Below are 17,615 nucleotides of genomic sequence, written 5' to 3' on the forward strand. Positions count from 1 at the left end.
GAATTTCAAATGAAACTTTAGATAAATATTATGATCCAAATCCTGATGAAAGAATAGACGACAAAGAAGGAACCTTATAATAATACATAAAAAGGCTATTTAATTGAAAAGAAAAATTAATTTACAATATGATTTTCAAGTATTTCATAATTTCTTAAATAATTGAAATAAAAAAGTCTTTAATTAAATATAAATAGAATAATTTTCTCTTATTTTGAGAAAATCAATCCATTCATTGTCATCAATTATTTCAATTGATTATGTTAAATTATGATAGAATCAATGTCCAATGATTTTTATCATGTTTAGAATTAAAATTTGTTGTTTTTTTTTTATCTTGTTTCTTTTTATGTCTTAATTACTCTAATGTTCTTTGTATTATTTATAATGTTTATTGAAGTTATTCATATGACTATTCTATCATTGTATTGTCTCATCTTTTATTGTACTTTTTCTTCATTCTTTTCTTATTTTCTTATTAACATTTTATTATATCATATTTAGAGAATCATATCATCTTCATTTGTTATTCTATTTATTATTTATTGTTGCTTTATGTTTATTTCTTCTTTGTTTGTCTATTTTTTATTCATGTATTTTCTTCATTTTATTATTCTTTCTTCTTATCGTTGTTATGTATTTATTGTCACTGTATTTTCTGTTTCTCTATTTCTTTTATCTTGGACTGAATATTACTTGTTCTATACCATCGTTCTCTTCACTTATTTTGTATTTCTTCATACTCTCATTTCTCTGTTCACTTGTTACTCTTTAATGTAACTTAAATCATTGTTTTTAATATTCTATTTTCTTATTGGCAGTTTTTTTATTGTCATGAATTTACTCATCTTTTTCTTTTTCTTCTTCATTTTCATGTTTTGTTTCTTTTTAATTACGTTTTTATTCTTTCTCTTTCATCATTCATATTATACCTTTTATTGATATTTGTTTATTCTCCAATATTTGTTTGAACATTAATGTATTTTTTTTCTTTTCAGTAAGAGAAGTAAAGATGATATTTATGAATAATGATAATAAACATATTTATATTATTTGCAGAGAATAGAAGTCTTTTTAAAATAACAAAAACAAAAAATAAAAAATTCCAAAGTTATATTTTATAAATGGATAATCGAACAACAACATCAGTTTATAGACAAATTGCAAAACCCATAAAAGCAAGAACTCAAGGAGAATTAGTTCCTCGTGATAACATTATTCAACTTATGAAAATGCTTGATGCACGATTAGCTCCTGATCAAGAAGTTATAAGCTTTCTTCAAGACTTAGTCGAAGAGTATGTAATTGAAAGTGCAGAAGAAATGATGGTATATGCCAGACATCGATCTGATAATACTCTTGATTTTAGGGATGCAAAATTATATTATGAACGTCAATTCCATCATAGCATTCCTGCCATTTTAAGTGTTATTCAACAAAGCCATCTTCCAACTGAGTCGATTCTCAAATCAATTTATAAAAAGAAACCATTAACTAAAAATCATATAACTCACATTCAAGACTTTAAAAAAGCAAAGAAATAATTATTGTGTTTTAAAACTTCTTGTTAATTTTTTACTTTGTTTTATAATATAAAATTTAATAATTATAATAAAATTATATTATTTAAAAACAAATTATTATAATTGATAATATTTTATTTATGCCGTCTAAATCTTTTGAATATTATTCAATATAATTTTATTAATCATCATAATTATCATTCTTTCCTTATAAATTGACTTAATAAAATAAAGTGTTTATTAATATTTGGTCAATAATTCTATCATTCCTATAAAATCTATTGTTTTATTTTTCTTGACAATAACGTTATTTAGTTTAACACAAATTATAACATTCAATTCCATTTATGGAATAATAGATAAAATACATTCTTGTTTTTTAATGGATAGTTTTATTAATTAACAACAGGGATTGTAAGTCTATAATTGTTATGGTTAATAAAAAAAGTAAAATATCTTTATAAAATTTAATTATATATTAAATAATAAATTTCATTTTGTTATTTAATAAAAAAATATTTTCTTTACAAAGTCAACCATATTATTCAATAAATGAATATAACATTTAAACACAATAATAAGTATTGTTAATTTATTTAGTCATCAATTATTCAAGAAGAAAATTACCTTTGAAATTGTTAAAAACAAAAAATTAAAAACAATGGTAATACAATCAAAAGAGAAAATATAAAGAAGAATATAAATGAAATTAATAAAGAAGGAAGAATAATATAAAAACATTCCAAATAAATAAAAACTATCTTTTATATAATTAAAAAGAAAAGAACTTAAAAATGATAAATATGGCAAGTTCAAGTGAAAAGATTGAAGAAGAAAAGAATTATTTTGATAAACGAATTGGATTTTTAAAAGAAGAACAAACAATACTTACATCAATATTTAAAACTATGAAAGACCTTGGTGAACATTTTCAGAGGTTACAAGAATTATTTATGAGTGATGAAGCAATGAGTATTATCGATGATGCCCAATTATCTGAAATGATTACTCGAACAGGATTCTTATCAGGAGAAATATTATCTTGTCAAGAAAAACAAAAATATTATTTGGATGAAGTAACAACATTATATAATGATGTAAAGAAAGCATCAAAAGAAGTTGGAAAAACTCTTAATTCAGAAGATACAGAAAAATTAGAAATTAAAAGTGCTTCAATATTTAAAGCTAAAAAAAATATTCAACTTTCACCACAACTTGTTTTGAGTTTTCTTGATACATATAAACATTTTTGTATTGATGGACATGATTTTTATGAAAGAAAAAAAGAAGGAGAGTGGAGAAAAGTATCAGTTAAAGACATTGTATTGTATAGAAATCAACCACTTCATGAAATATTAAAGAACGAAAACAGACCATCAAATTGTATTCCTATTGCTTTAGAACAAATTATAAAAGAAATTAAAGAGCGTGGAATAGTTCAAGGAATATTTAGAGAATGTGGAAAAGTTTCAGAAATTGAAGAAATAATAAATAGAATGTCTGTTACTAATTTTAAATTATTAGAACCAAAAGAATTATCTTCTTTACTTAAACGTTTTGTTAGAGATATTCCAGGTGGACTTATTGATATTGAAATTCAAAATAGTTTACTTGAAATTTGGGGAATGAAAGATATTCAAAAATCTGCAAGAGTCAAACAAGTTTTTTTATTACTTAAAAGTTTACCAGAAGAGAATTATACTTTATTACACAAAATTATGGAACTTAATTTTGATATTCAATTAGAACAAAAAACTACTTTAATGAATGCTACAAATTTATCAATTTGTTGGACTCCAGTATTATTTGATATGACAACATTTTTAATGAAAATGAAAGAAGCAAATGAAATTGTAGAGGTTATGATATTAGGTGGTAAACAAATGTTTTAAATTAGTAAATTGAATTATTTTAATTTTTATTTTATCTTCAAACAACACTTCTTTTAATAAAAAAATATAAATAAAATAATGTTTTGTAAAACAAAAATATATTAATTAACAAAAATCTATTTATAAAATTTTATTATTTTTTTGTTTTTGTAATAAAAAATTATTAAATTATAGTTTTTAAATAATAAAAATGAAAGAATGAAATAATAATTAAAAACAACTAAAAAGAAACTACAAATGTATTAAAAAAGAAAAATTAAAAGTATTTTGTTCCTTTTCTTTATGAACTAAAAACTCTGTTTATTTAAACATCTTATGGTTTTAGTATTAAATTTCTTATATGAAATTACTAAATTAAATGAAGAAAATAATACTAAAGAAGATGATAGTGTTAGTACATCAGTATGGGTTGTTATGTCATGTATTATTGTTTCTTTTTTTGTAATATTGTTATTTAATATTGTATTTTTTGTAATTAAGAACTGTTTCTTAAATGAACCTTCAATTATTGAAGATGAAGAAAATAAACAAATTAAAATTATGGAATTAGAAACAAATCAAATGATGGCACCTATTTCTCCTATGAAAATAGAAACACCATCAAATTTCTCTAAAGCTATCACTCCTTCAAGACTACCTTCAAGACCTACTTCTAGGATATCTCAAAATTCTGTAAAACAAATTTCTAAATCATCTACTCCATCCCAATTATCAACTACTCATTTGCATCAAATTTATCAAGATACAAAAGAAACTCAAAAATCTTCATCGTCATCATCTTCTCCTATTTCCTCAATTAGTCGTTCAGAAACTCAAAACAATTAAAAAGAATATTTGTAGAAAAAGTCGAGACTATACTTCATTCTTAATTATTATTTTTTGTTATTTAGTTGTTATTTTTTATTGGTTTACAATAAAAAATTGAATATTTTTATTTCTTTTTATTTTTGTTATATTTTAACATTACTACAAAAACAAATTAACCAAAAAATGTATCGGGTTTAGGTAGTTGATGCCTTTTGAAGACTCCATTAGAAGAAGTATTTCAAATAAGTAATTTACAAATAATACGTTAGTGTAGTTCTTTAAAAAACAAAATAATTTCATTGGAAAATGAATAGTTTGATTAGAGAAACAAATAATAGTAATTGTAAAAAATTTAAATAAGAAATGACACTGATTCATAAGAATATTTCAGTCTAAGAGATTAAATACAAAATGGTATGAATCTTATAATATAATTAGATATAAAAACAAATAAAAAATATAATAATATCGATGTAATTTTATTTTTGATATATGAATTAAATTCTTTTGTTATTTTAATTATTTAAAAAAAATTTTAATTATTAGTTTTTTAATGAATTAGACTTCAGCTATTCTTACCATTTTCTTTGTTGTTTTCTTTCTGATAATCGGTGACTTTTTCATTGTATCTACATCTCCAAGAGCATCAACTTTTCCACCAGCTTTTCTAGCTGCTGCCAATTGAGCTTTCTTTTTAGCTTCTTCAGCTTTTTTCCTCTCTTTTTCTTCTTGTTCTTTTGCTTTTGCATTATCTTTTCTTGCATTTTTCCAACTTTCAATAAATGATGCAAGTGGTTTAAAGAACTCTTCTGGTGCAGGTGGTTTACTCACATTTTCACCAAAATATTTTAGTACATCTTTATAAATGACCATAGTCTTTTGATACGTTTCTTTTAAATCTACAAGGTCTTGTTTAGATGCAAGAATAAATGCATTCATTACAGATAAGAAATCACACCCTTCTTCTTCTTTCACTTTTTTAACAGAACTTTCAATTGTTGCAAATGTTTTTTCTAGTCCTCCAATTTCTGATTCAAATTGAGCACCTGGAACTTTTGATGCATCAACAACTCCAATAATTTCTTCATCCCATCCAAGTACATCATCTTTATATTTTTCTTCAACAATTGAAGCAATAAAATGAAGTAGTGTTCGTTTATTATCTCCAGTTTTTGTATCACTCAATTTTTGTAACGTGTTAAAAGAAAATCCATGACATTTAGCCCTAGCAGTTCCTTGATTTAAATAATTACCAATCAATAAAATTACTTCCATTAGTCGAAGTAATTTTTTACTTTCAAGTAATTGTTTGCAGGCAACTTCAACTTTCTTAATGTCTGGAAGAATTTCTGATAATTTCACTGGAAATTCTAATTTACATGCAAATGCTTCTAATTTGATATTAACGGATTGAATATTACTCAATGCATATGCAAATTGTTCAGCAACTCCAATGTTACTTTCATCTCCATTATGTTCTTTATAATATGCATAAACTGGTTCCATTTCTTCTTTACTTGGAATAGCTTTTTGTAAATTTCTAACAGCACTAGCCTCTTCAAATAATGATGCATCACATTTATTTACCGCAACACAAACTTCTTTAATAGTTTTATTCTTAAATCCTTTTAATGTAATTGTTAATGTTTGATTTTGTTTACCATCAAGAATACAAACAGGCCCTTGTTTCTTTGTTTCTTTAGCCTCTGTTGGTTTTGCCCTTTCAGGGACTTTAAACTGTTCTTCTATCATCTTAAAATCAATTGGAATTTTGTCTAATGTATCCATCTTAAGGAATACAGTTCCTTGTAATTGTCTATCTGTAAGTTTCTGCCATTGGAAGTTTTTAACTTTTTTGGTGGGTTTTGGCAACATAGTTACATATGCGTTCGGTTTAGGTGCAGCTGGTCTAAATCCAAAACCACCAGGAGGAGGTGGAGGCATACCTGGCATACCAGGAGGAGGTGGAGGCATACCTGGCATACCAGGAGGAGGTGGAGGCATACCTGGCATACCAGGAGGTGGTGGTGGAGGCATACCTGGCATTCCAGGAGGAGGTGGAGGCATACCTGGCATACCAGGAGGTGGTGGTGGAGGCATACCTGGCATTCCAGGAGGAGGTGGTGGTGGAGGCATACCGGGCATTCCAGGAGGAGGTGGTGGTGGAGGCATACCAGGCATTCCAGGAGGAGGTGGTGGTGGAGGCATACCAGGCATTCCAGGAGGAGGTGGTGGGGGTGGAATTGAACTTGCTCCAGGAGGTGGAGGTGGGGGTGGCATAGTGCTAGTAGCGTTATTAGTTATTGTTGTATTAACTTTACCAATAACAACAGTGGAAGGTCTTTCAGCAAGTTGTTTTTGTAAAGAGGTAAGGTCTTGTTTAAACCCTTCTAGCTTAGCTTTAGACCCTTGAAGAGCTTCTTGCTTAATTTTCATTTCATTGTCTGCTTTTTTCTTATCATTTTCATATTCTGGGATTCTATCTTTTCTCTTTTTCAAACGATCTGATGCAGTAGCAGATTGATTTTTTGCTGCAACCAATTTATCGTTAACAACTTTTAATTCCGAATCAATCATATACAAAGATGCTACAGAAGAGACACTCTCAAACAATTCATTTAATTTTACTTTCTTCCCTCCAATTTCATAAATTTCATCATATGGTTGAACCCCATCAAGATCTTTTCTATCAAGATCATAGAACCCAACCATTCTAGTAATACACTCAAAAGCCATCCATTTAGACATAATGACTGATGATGTATCTGAACTAGACAAATAGGCAGCTTCTTTCATTAATTCATGATATAACTTATCAATATGTAAGTCTTTCATAATTCTTTCTAAGGAATTAGAAACTTTTTTATCATCATTTAAATCAATTTTGTCTTCTAACTTATCATTTACCTTTTCAATTAGGTTCTTCATTGTTTTGTCATCATCTTCACTTATTTGAATCCAGTCATCAAAAATATCCATAATAGGGTCATCAGTCTCACCATAAATTTCATTAATATTTGCAATAAACTTTTCAGCACCAAGACAAATCAATTCTGTTCTAATATCCATTCTCAAGAAGATATTATCAATATTTTTTACCATTGCATGCATTACTCCCATGGCTGCTTTCTTTAGTTCATTATTTTCTGTATCAAAAAGGTTAACAAGCCATTCAAATCTAATTTTATTTTTTCTTTTACTTTTAAGCTCAGTAGATGCTTTAATTAAATTTTTAGAATTTATTTCATAAGGTGGAGTTGTAGTTTCTTCAGAATTACCACATGATTTTAGTAAGACTCCATTAACTAATTCAATTCGTTCGTTTGTAGAGATAGACTTAGAGGATAATGCCATTAAAATAGTACAAAGATATTCTGCACTACAAATAACGTTATTAAAAATTGTTTCAGTTTCTAAAAGCCTTCTTAAAATATAAATAGTTTTCTTTTCAGCTTCAGGAATTTCTGTAACTTTAAAATGAGGGTTCATCATAAGTTTATTAAACATTTTAAAGAAAGCATCTATTCCTTTATTTTCAATAAATTTTTGAATATAATTAGTACTAGCATTTCTAATTTCAATTTCAAAGTCTTTTAGTTCTTTTAAAGTAAATGAACTATCTACTAATCGCTTTACAGCTGTTTCAGGAGTTGACATTTGACTTTTAATAATTACATTCTCTTTTTGTTTTTGTTCAATATATTTCTCAATTAAAATATCTAATTGATCTTTTGGTAATACTGAAACATCTACTTTCATTGATTCTCCAATTTCTTTCATATATTTTTCTCGTTCTTCAGGTGTTAAACTACTTGATTTAGATTGTGTAGAATGTGTTCCACTTCCTTTACTATTATTACCATTTAGTTTTGTTGATGAAGTTGATGTACTACTTGTACTTCCAGAACTTTTTACACCAGTACAATTTCCTCGTTTCTTACTATATTTCTCTTCACATTTTTTACTGTGAAGAATTACTCCACATTTAGTACATTTAACTACACTCTCTTTACTTTTAAATGCCTTTTGACATTCAGCACAAATCCCTCCACTTGGTGGAGTTTTTAAAGTTTCATAGGTATGCGACATATGAATTGAATTTAAGATGCAGATCTTATAACTGTATTAACTTAAATCTATTTTTATCTCTTTTTTTGAGTTCATTCAATTTTTTTATTTTAATCCTTCTTTTACTATTTCTTTCCTTAACATTCATTATTTATCTTATCTCCATATCTTAGAAAAAAATTTTAAAAAGTGTTATAACAAAAAAGTTTTTTTTGCTATTTTAAGTGTTTTGATGTTTTGTTTATTTTCAGATTGAATCATTTTCAAGTTTCCATTTTGATTTTTTAAATCTAATATCCTTCATTACCCAAACGTATCAGTCTTTATTATTTTGGTATTATGTAACTAACAAGAAAGATCATTCTTTGAAATATTCTATCATAATACGTTTAATTAATTATTAAATATTAAATGAAATTAAGCAAAAAAATAAATAGCTCTGTTTTTTTTCTGAATTAACAACTAAAACACATAATTAGTTATATGATTATATTGTTTAGAGAGATTTATCTCATTAGTTATTAGATAAATATTCTTTGATAAATGTAATTTATATTATTGTGAGTTTGACATTTTTTTTATTTTATGTTTTAAATAATCAATAGTTTGGAGAGTAATAACATACAGAAATATACCAAGTAAATAATGGTACGTATTAGTTTATTTAATTGTTTTTCATTTTGCATACTAAAACCATAGAATATAATAGGAAAAGAGTATTAATGATTATTACCTATATAATATAACAGATATTTTTATTTTATTAAACTTATATAAATATGTTTTTATTGTGATGTCATTATATTAAATCAAATAGTATATTATACATTTTTTGAATTTTATGATTTATTAAGAAGAAGAATATAAAAGAATATAAAGATATTCTGGTTAATAATAAAAATATTTTTGTACAGTTATTAAATATTAATATTTCGATTTAATTGATTAATAAAAATAGTATTAAACAATAGGATGTTTCTTTCAAATTATGAACTTATTAATATTAAAATATTAATACTTACGTTTCATTTTCTTATACAAAAATTTACAAAAATTTTTTTTTAAATTAGTATAAATATTTGTTTTGATATTAATGTCTAATATTATTTAAAGTGTATTTGTGTAACAAACTACTTTATAATAAAAGTTGTATATGTTAATTTTACTTTGCTGAAAATACGCTCAAAGAAGAAATTCTCTTTCCTCTTTCGGAAAACAGTATATTAAATTGAAATCCTAAAATTTCGTAAAACTTAAATTATTGTATTAAAATTATCAAAATAAATTCATTCAACCCAATAACCAAATGTATGACATTTATCACTAAGGATAACAGAATATAATTATAAATTTAAGTTTTTTAACAATGTATATACTCATTTATTTCAATTGAATTAATTTCATTTCATATTTCATCATTTTATTTATTGTTCATTCAAGTAACTTTCTCATTTGGTTTTGAATTTAATGTATATTAAAGCTTCTCTTTCTTTATTTTCTTATTTTCTTATTTTATGTTGAATGAATATCATGTACAACCATATTATTATTCCATTATTCCATTTATTCTCAACTCCATCAAATATATCCTTTTCTATTGATAATACTCATATATTCAATTCATTTATTAACAAATGGAATTGAGTGTTGATAAATAAATAACACTACCACCTTAATAAATGCTCACTCTTCTATTATAATCAATGATATTTCTGTATAAACAATAATCCCTACTATTCTTGAAGTATTGAGTAAAATGTTTTCTACTAAAAGATAACATCATAACAAGACAATAACTGATGATTCAAAGTCATGATTTATTTCAATATATGTGTAATGTTTTTAAAATGATACTTTCGAACTGAGGGAAAACAAATGAAAAAAAGTCAGAAAAATGAGACATTTACAAAAACAAACCATGAATATAAATGTCACTTCATTTAATGTGTCTGAATAAACTTTATAAAGAAATTTTTATATGTTCATTGTTTGTAATATATTTACTCTTAAAACATTATTGCTCATGTATTTCATATTGTAGACTGTGTGTAGAGGTAATGGAGAAAGACACTTTAAGTGACTATTGAAAAAGCAAATAAGAACAAAGCAAGAAATAAGAAAAGTAATTATTATTCTCCTTTGTTTCAAAAACATGAAAATGGGTTGTAATAAGTAAAAGACGAATTGTTCATAAATGATGATTACACATTGTTAATGATTTGTGTAGACTAACTTCTTAAATTGATTTATATTAGAGTATGAAAAGAGTTATTGTTATAGTTTATATCACCATTTTCTAGATAATCTTCTAAAAGTCAAAAAACACAGTCAAGACAAAGGAGAAATGAGAAGGAATTGTCATAATAACAAAACCGATTGAAAATAAAGGATTGTTTTGGTGATAAAGATATTCATAAGGTAAATTGAATCAAAACACAAATAACAAGAAGTACATAACAGTAATGGATATTTATGGTGAAAGAAAAACAAGGAAGTAAAGAGTATTAAAAAAGATAAAATAATAAAGGAAAATATACAGAAGTGGGAGTAGGTTTTGTTAGAATCTACCAAAAGTTCAAATAAAGGTTGAAATAAAACATAACAAAGATGAGTAAATAAGAAATAAGTACAAGAAGAAAAATGTAAAATAAAGAGAAAAGAAAAAAAAAAGAAAAATCAAGTGAAGAGGAAGAAGAAAAAAAGATTCAAAATGTTGACTTATAACTTCTTTTTCTTCTTTTTGGTTTAATTTAGTCATTTTGTTATTTCATGTTTATTCTTTTGATAATATTATTGGTAATTTTTAAGAAAAGTTTGAAACATATTTAAGAAGAACTATGAGTAACCATTTTATTTATTTGTATGAAGTTATTTGTTCTCCTTTGTGTTTTTGTTTTATGTTTAGCTTCTCAAGAAAAACAACAAGACAGAGAAATTCCAGTTCTTTGTCCTGTTTGTACATCACTTGTTGGAAAGTTGATTGATTTAGTCCTTGGTGGAGCAGTTGATAAAGTAACTGATTATCTTGAAACACTCTGTGCTAAAGCAGATGGTCTTGTTGAAACATTATGCACAAAGATTGTTTCATATGGAATTGATAAGTTGATTGAAAAGATCTTAGAAGGAGGAAGTGCTAAACTTATTTGTGGGTTGATTCATGCATGTTAAACAACTATTTGTTTTGTTTAATTCTTGTTTTTATTTTCAACACACATATGTTTTTTCTTCTCATTTTGTGTATTGTGTTGGTATTTAAATCATTCAATCATTAATCTATTTGGCTTATCTTCGTTTATTATTTAAAATAACAAATGGAAATTATTACATTGTATAAAGAAATAAGATGGTAAGGCAATGAAGTCAGAAGTGATATGAGAAGTAAACAAACGGTCGAGAGTTATGAATGAAAGAGAAAAGAGTGTCTGATAATAATTCATAACATCAAATTAAAAAGTGAAAGTATAGAGGAAGATACAAAAATAAAGAAACATAATTGGCAATAAATAATAGACTTTTTAGAGAATATAAACTCAATATGAGAAATTCAAATGAAAGCACACGGGAATAAGAAATGAATAAACAGTCAATTTCAAATAGAGAATAGATAGAGTCAAAAATTCATATATAATGAAAATTTTTAGTAAATATAAAGAATGATAATGAAGAAGTGGAACAAATGTATTAAAGAATTATAAATGAGAGAGAAAATAAAAGAAAGGATAATAAACCGATAATGTTGTACACTTATTAATTATGAAATACTGTACTATGATAGAGGGATTAATTAATGTGATATTGAATAAAAAATAATCTAAACTGAAAGAATGTCAAGAGAAAGAATGAAATGTAATAAATAAGAAAGAAAATAGAGAAATATTCAATTATTTAAAAAGCATCTATCTATTAATAATAATGAAACATAAATAATCCGAAATAAATGAATAACTCAAAACATAGAATAAAAAGAAACAAAAATAATAAATAAACAAGTAAATAAAAGAACAAAAGAATAATAATAAAGAAAAACAATAACAATAATATCAAAAAACATAGTAAATAAATATATTAATGTTAATAATCAATTAAATAGTTGTTTATGAAATAAATAACAAGAATATATATTCTTTTGTTTGTTCATTCTTAATACTTCTTTGTCACTCATCAGTTATTCTTGTTAAAGTTTGTTTTTCTTTTCTTAATATATTAACATATTCTTTCATTGTTTTTTATTTCATTCAACTATTAGTTATCTAACCCTCTTTTATTTGTATTCTTTCAATTATGTTTACCTGTATTATTATTCAAGTATTGTATATCATACGAACAAATGAGAATGAAGAAATAATTCAAAACAAGCAATAGTAAGAGAATGTGAAACGAATAAAGAATTGAATAACTCAAATAAATAAAGGAATTATAAATTAACACTTATATCATTTGTATTGCAGTATCCCTGCTTATAATAATTTCAGCTATATGATTTTACGTATAAAAACAATCATTATAGAAATACATATAAACAAAGAAGTGTATGAAGAAAAGATGGAAGTACAAAATAATGGATAATCGAAAAAAAGATATTTACATAATCAAAGAAATGAAATAATGAATGTATTATTTAATAAATTGAGAAAAGTTTATTCCATTCAAAAAGAAAATAAAATAATTTAGAAAACAAGAAAGTAATAAACAATGATTGAAAATAATAAGTAATGTATGTAATGGTAAATTTTGAATTTAAATTAATGAATTTCATTGAAATTACTTGAATGAAAATAAAGAAACAAACTTCAAAAAGAAATAGAATGTAATAAAGGAGTTAAATACAAATTAAACTTAATAAAGAAGCAAGAAATGATACTAAATATAACAAACAATGAAAATAAATAAATTCAATAAAAGAATAGAAGACGTAGAACATAACAAAAGAATGACAAATTAAATGAATAAAAATGGTAAATTATATGAGAAAATAAAATAATAAATAATACTAAATTGATGTGATGTATGTCAAACCCATTAAATAATAAAATAAATTTCTTTACCTATTTAAAATTCAATAAACTCTTATATAATATACTTATTAACGTCAAATCCAAATTTTTTAAACCATTTTATTCTATTTTAATAATATATGAATAATCTATAATGAAGAAATGTAGACATAAAAAAGTATTATGTAAATAAATAACATATTTTGATCACCTATTAAATAAATTTGAATTAGCAATTTCAAATATTCAATAATCTACACCTTATTTTAGTTGTTTGTTTTGTCTTTTTAGTGTGTTATTCTAAAATAATATTATCATTTTATTTATACTTAAAAAATACAGCCAACTTGTTAAAATTAGTATTAAACAAATGAAATAATAAATGAGAATGTATAATATCATAGTACCAATAAATTCTTATTAATTAATACGAAGATTATAAACAATAAAATTACAAATAAAATAAATAAATTCTAAAGAATATAATTGACTATTATCATCTATTTAATATTTTACATAACACAATATTATACTAATTTAAATTAAAAATGAATCTTTATAAATGAATTAAATTTCATTATTTAATATAAAAATATCTAAATTTGATATACTTACATTCATTCGTTTGTTTCAATTTCTCCAACTTCATATAATTTATCTTTATTAATTTAATCATTTATTCTTGTTGTTTCTTTCAATATTATTATATTTTTATTTATTACTTCTTCTTGCCTTTGAATTTGTAGTAGTAATTAGTGTATAAATATTCAATATTATGAAAATCTTTAGCACATTCTTTTACTTCCACGTATCAATAAATTCTTTTAATAAGTTACTTTCTTTCTTCTAATCATCTATTTGGTTTATGTAATAAGTTTGTTTGACTAAAATAAATTAATCTTTCATATATTTATTATATATTTATTATATTTTATTCTAAAATGAAATAAACAAACAAATACTAAATAAGAAGAGAAATGGAAGATATTCCACATCCATATTATTCACACCTCAACCTTTCTCTTCCTTCATTTGGACGCTTTCACTTCTTTGCACCATGCGTTGCTTGTTTGGTCTACGCTATCTATTTCTTCTGGATAGTTCCTTCTTGCTTGATTGACCAATCTTACTTTGGTTCTTTTCTTATCAACCTAGGACTTTACCTTCTTATCTTTTTTCTCTTTGTCTACTTCTCCATTCTGTATGTCAAGCCACACATCATTCCTCCATACGCATCTTTAGAAGAAAAGCAAGACGCGATTGCTAGAGCAAATGAAGCATTTGTCAACAATTGGCATTGTTATGACGTAGACTACCCTATTCGATATTGTTGTGTTTGCAAACGTTTTATCCCTCAACGTTGTTTCCATTGTTCTCAGTGTGGTTATTGTGTCGAATTAAAAGACCATCACTGCGATTACTTTGGTTTTTGTATTGGTCGTCACAACTTACTTCTATTTTACCTCTTCTTTCTTACCCTAATAGCACTTTGTCTTTACGGCTTTGTGTGCTTCTTCCACCTTTGTTATGTTGTTGGTTTCGGCACATTTACTCCTCTCCGTATTTTCAAACTCATTGGTATTCTCCACATCCTTGCGTGTTTGTCTTTGGGGTTGATTCTCTCTTTCTACTTTCTCAATAATTCTCTCTCCTTATTAATCAATCGCAAAACACAATTCGAGTTGTTACTTGAACATCGTATCTCCCTTAAACTCCATTCAGTTTGTTTTCTTTCTTATAACTCTTATTCTTGAATTCTTTTTACATTTTAGACATTCTCCTTCCCATCTTTATCACTCTCCAATATCCTCTCACTTCTTTTCTTGTCTACGTGACATTGAAACACATATATTCAATTATATTGCTATATAGATGTAACAAAAATTAATTTGAATTTTGTGACAGCAAATTAATTTAGGAATTTTTCTTTTTGTTCCTGTTTTATTAGTTTACAGAGATGGGTAAGATATAATAATAGAAATGCGATTTGTTTTTATGACAAAAACAAATTGTAGTGGTATGAGAATTAAAAAAAAGGAAATAAATTACATTATAAGACAACAACAATATTTCTTCTCGTTTTTCTTTAGTGGAATTGGTTTACTTTGTACTGAATCAATAAGTGCATTATCAATCTCTTTAATAAATAATTGAGAACATAGAGTTGGGTCATTAATGTCCAACACTTCATTTTTTACCAAATTTTCTTCAGCAAATTGTTTGGCATAATTAACTTCTGTTAGTGCTTTATTTGACTTTAATCCAAGAAGTTTTCTTGGGACACTATTTTCAGCATACCTATCAATTTCTTTTAACCATGAGCTTAAATGTTCAGCAGTTTCAGGATGACCAATTTGATAAACAATAAATACAACGTTAGCAGACTTAAAGAGCATGGTAGTTAATGGCTCCATTTTTTCTTTTCCATCTAAAAGACTATGTTAAAAAATCATTCTTAAGTTATTCATATTGAAACAAACCAGTATAACTTATTGTCAACATTATTTCTTCTCCTTCATGTTGTATTCTATAGTTTTCTTCATCTAACTTCTCTTTAATTAAAAGCCTTGCTAATCCATTCTTAATTAACTCATTAACACCTTCCAAATCATCTCCTAGTAGTATTATTTTAACATTTCGACTTCTCAATTCTTCACTCGTTGTCGATATCATTTCATCAAAAGAAGTTCCCTCATCATTAGTCATTTATTTATTTATTCTTATTTAGTTCTGATCTTTTTTAATCCTTCTTTATAGATTTAAGCTTTCTAACACATTTATCTTTTTTAATTTCTTATTTCGGCATTTCTTTCAAGAATTTTTTTAAAACTTTTTTACCCCCTTTTTATTCTATATTCAATTATTTGCCTTCGTTCTCTTTCGTTTTATTTCTTTTTTTCTATAGAAATAGAAGTACGAAAAAAATTGGTATTATCTTGTTTTGTAAAAACAAAAAAAAAAATACCAAATAACAAAAATAAATAACCAAAAAAAAATGATTTTTTGTTATTATAATATAGAATTAAAAAAAATTATTCAAGGTTGAATCACTGGGATATAAATCAAAATCTCTCCAATATTTGTTGTTGCTTTTAAAATAAAAAACATATCCTTTTCATAATAATATTCACATAGTTCAGGTTCAAGTTTTTCTAATATAAAGAATTTTTTAAATTGTCCTGACTGACAAGCACAACTAAATATAAAGTTTGGTTGATGGTCTTGTTCAGAAAAAACAACTTCCATTTTACTTTGTTTGGATGAACAAACAAGTCGAATATCTCCTTCATGAGATGCACTAAATACAACCTCTTCTGATAACTCAGCCATCTTATCTAACGCCTGTTTCATTTGTTTCATTGAATGTAATTGACCAGATACATCCATTTGTGCATTCATTTCTATTGGCTGATGATATAAATCAGCACCTTGTTTATTAATAGTAACAATTAATTCTTGTGTAACCTCCATCCCATCTGTATTTGTCTTAAAATTTAAACAAGGTACTCTTTTTGTTGCACTTCGTGTAAGTGATATTTGGCAAACTTCTGACTCTTTTATATTCAGCATAACACGTAATAAGTCATCAGTTGAAAATTCTAAATAGACATGATCTTCTGTTCCGTCATATTCAAACGCACTAAACAACGGTGATAGCTTTGACATAAATATAGAGTATAATTGAGATAATGAATCTTTGTAGACTACAAAAAAGTCTTCTTTGCCAATAGCAAACACCCCTTGTTTACCAACAGCAGCAAAAAAACGAACAACATTTAAAAATGCCTCTATTTTCTGTATTTCTGCTTTGAACCTCATCTTGGTATTATTGTTTTTTTTTTTTAGTTTTTTTGTACATCGTTAGTTCTTTAATTTTTTTTAGAAATGTATTGTATTTATTTTATCAACCTTTGCATTCGGCATCATCATATTGATTAATAAGAAAATACACATGAAATAACAAATATAAAACCCTATATGAAACAATGTTCAAATATAAAGACATCACTATGATATTGAACAAACAAATGCATAAAAGTGATGGACAATATCACAAAATATCAGATATATATGTATTAGATAAAAAGAATAAAACTGGTCCATTTTTTGATAAGATTAATGTTGAATATCACAATATTAATGGAGCCTATTGGAAGAAAAGAAATAAGTATAAGGAATTAAAGAATATTCTAATGAAAATAGAAAAATTAAAAGATGTCAAAATAATTCCAGTAGTAATTTCAATAAATGGATTAGTGAATAAAGAAAGTATTAAATTAATTAAAGAATTAAAAATTGAAATTGACATCGAGAAAGAAATTAAAAACCTT

General features: G+C 25.1%; 8 protein-coding genes across 8 annotated transcripts in view, besides 1 other annotated feature; 5 read left to right on the top strand and 3 right to left on the bottom strand.

Annotated features, from left to right (window-relative positions):
- The window catches only part of EHI_118220 (vacuolar ATP synthase subunit B, putative), a gene marked incomplete at both ends in the record, with an annotated part of 642 nt that extends 629 nt beyond the window's left edge, over window positions 1-13 (top strand). Inside the window, one exon of the mRNA XM_001913568.1 lies at window positions 1-13. This exon is cut by the window's left edge and continues 430 nt beyond it. Within this exon, the coding sequence (XP_001913603.1) occupies window positions 1-13 (13 nt within the window).
- A 1,111-nt stretch (window positions 14-1,124) lies between these two features.
- On the top strand, window positions 1,125-1,544 carry EHI_118230 (uncharacterized protein; the record flags this gene model as incomplete). The annotated part of the gene is made up of 1 exon (XM_649570.2): window positions 1,125-1,544. The coding sequence occupies one exon, from the start codon at window positions 1,125-1,127 to the stop codon at window positions 1,542-1,544; it is 420 nt and encodes a 139-aa protein (XP_654662.1).
- Window positions 1,545-2,326: 782 nt separating this feature from the next.
- Window positions 2,327-3,415, top strand: EHI_118240 (RhoGAP domain containing protein; the record flags this gene model as incomplete). Its single annotated transcript, XM_650940.1, has 1 exon — window positions 2,327-3,415. The coding sequence occupies one exon, from the start codon at window positions 2,327-2,329 to the stop codon at window positions 3,413-3,415; it is 1,089 nt and encodes a 362-aa protein (XP_656032.1).
- Window positions 3,416-3,730: 315 nt separating this feature from the next.
- Window positions 3,731-4,240, top strand: EHI_118250 (uncharacterized protein; the record flags this gene model as incomplete). The annotated part of the gene is made up of 1 exon (XM_650939.1): window positions 3,731-4,240. One exon carries the CDS (start codon window positions 3,731-3,733, stop codon window positions 4,238-4,240), a length of 510 nt encoding a protein of 169 aa, XP_656031.1.
- Window positions 4,241-4,774: 534 nt separating this feature from the next.
- Window positions 4,775-8,311, bottom strand: EHI_118260 (diaphanous protein, homolog 1, putative; the record flags this gene model as incomplete). The annotated part of the gene is made up of 1 exon (XM_650938.2): window positions 4,775-8,311. The coding sequence occupies one exon, from the start codon at window positions 8,309-8,311 to the stop codon at window positions 4,781-4,783; it is 3,531 nt and encodes a 1,176-aa protein (XP_656030.1). The 3' UTR covers window positions 4,775-4,780.
- Window positions 8,312-11,144: 2,833 nt separating this feature from the next.
- On the top strand, window positions 11,145-11,479 carry EHI_118270 (amoebapore C). The gene has a single exon (XM_650937.2). It carries the CDS (start codon window positions 11,153-11,155, stop codon window positions 11,456-11,458), a length of 306 nt encoding a protein of 101 aa, XP_656029.1. The 5' UTR covers window positions 11,145-11,152; the 3' UTR covers window positions 11,459-11,479.
- Window positions 11,480-15,329: 3,850 nt separating this feature from the next.
- Window positions 15,330-15,990, bottom strand: EHI_118280 (Ras family protein; the record flags this gene model as incomplete). The annotated part of the gene is made up of 2 exons (XM_650989.1): window positions 15,330-15,712; window positions 15,765-15,990. The coding sequence occupies 2 exons, from the start codon at window positions 15,988-15,990 to the stop codon at window positions 15,330-15,332; spliced, it is 609 nt and encodes a 202-aa protein (XP_656081.1).
- Window positions 15,991-16,320: 330 nt separating this feature from the next.
- Window positions 16,321-17,103, bottom strand: EHI_118290 (uncharacterized protein; the record flags this gene model as incomplete). Its single annotated transcript, XM_650988.1, has 1 exon — window positions 16,321-17,103. One exon carries the CDS (start codon window positions 17,101-17,103, stop codon window positions 16,321-16,323), a length of 783 nt encoding a protein of 260 aa, XP_656080.1.
- Window positions 17,104-17,201: 98 nt separating this feature from the next.
- Window positions 17,202-17,615: part of a repeat region that runs on past the window's edge.

Source organism: Entamoeba histolytica, genomic scaffold (assembly GCF_000208925.1).
Source record: "Entamoeba histolytica HM-1:IMSS scf_1104750518107 genomic scaffold, whole genome shotgun sequence".
Lineage (NCBI taxonomy): Eukaryota > Evosea > Mastigamoebida > Endamoebidae > Entamoeba > Entamoeba histolytica.

Coding starts and splice junctions, on each gene's coding strand:
- EHI_118270 (XM_650937.2), top strand. CDS start 11,153: ATGAAGTTATTTGTTCTCCTTTGTGTTTTTGTTTTATGTTTAGCTTCT.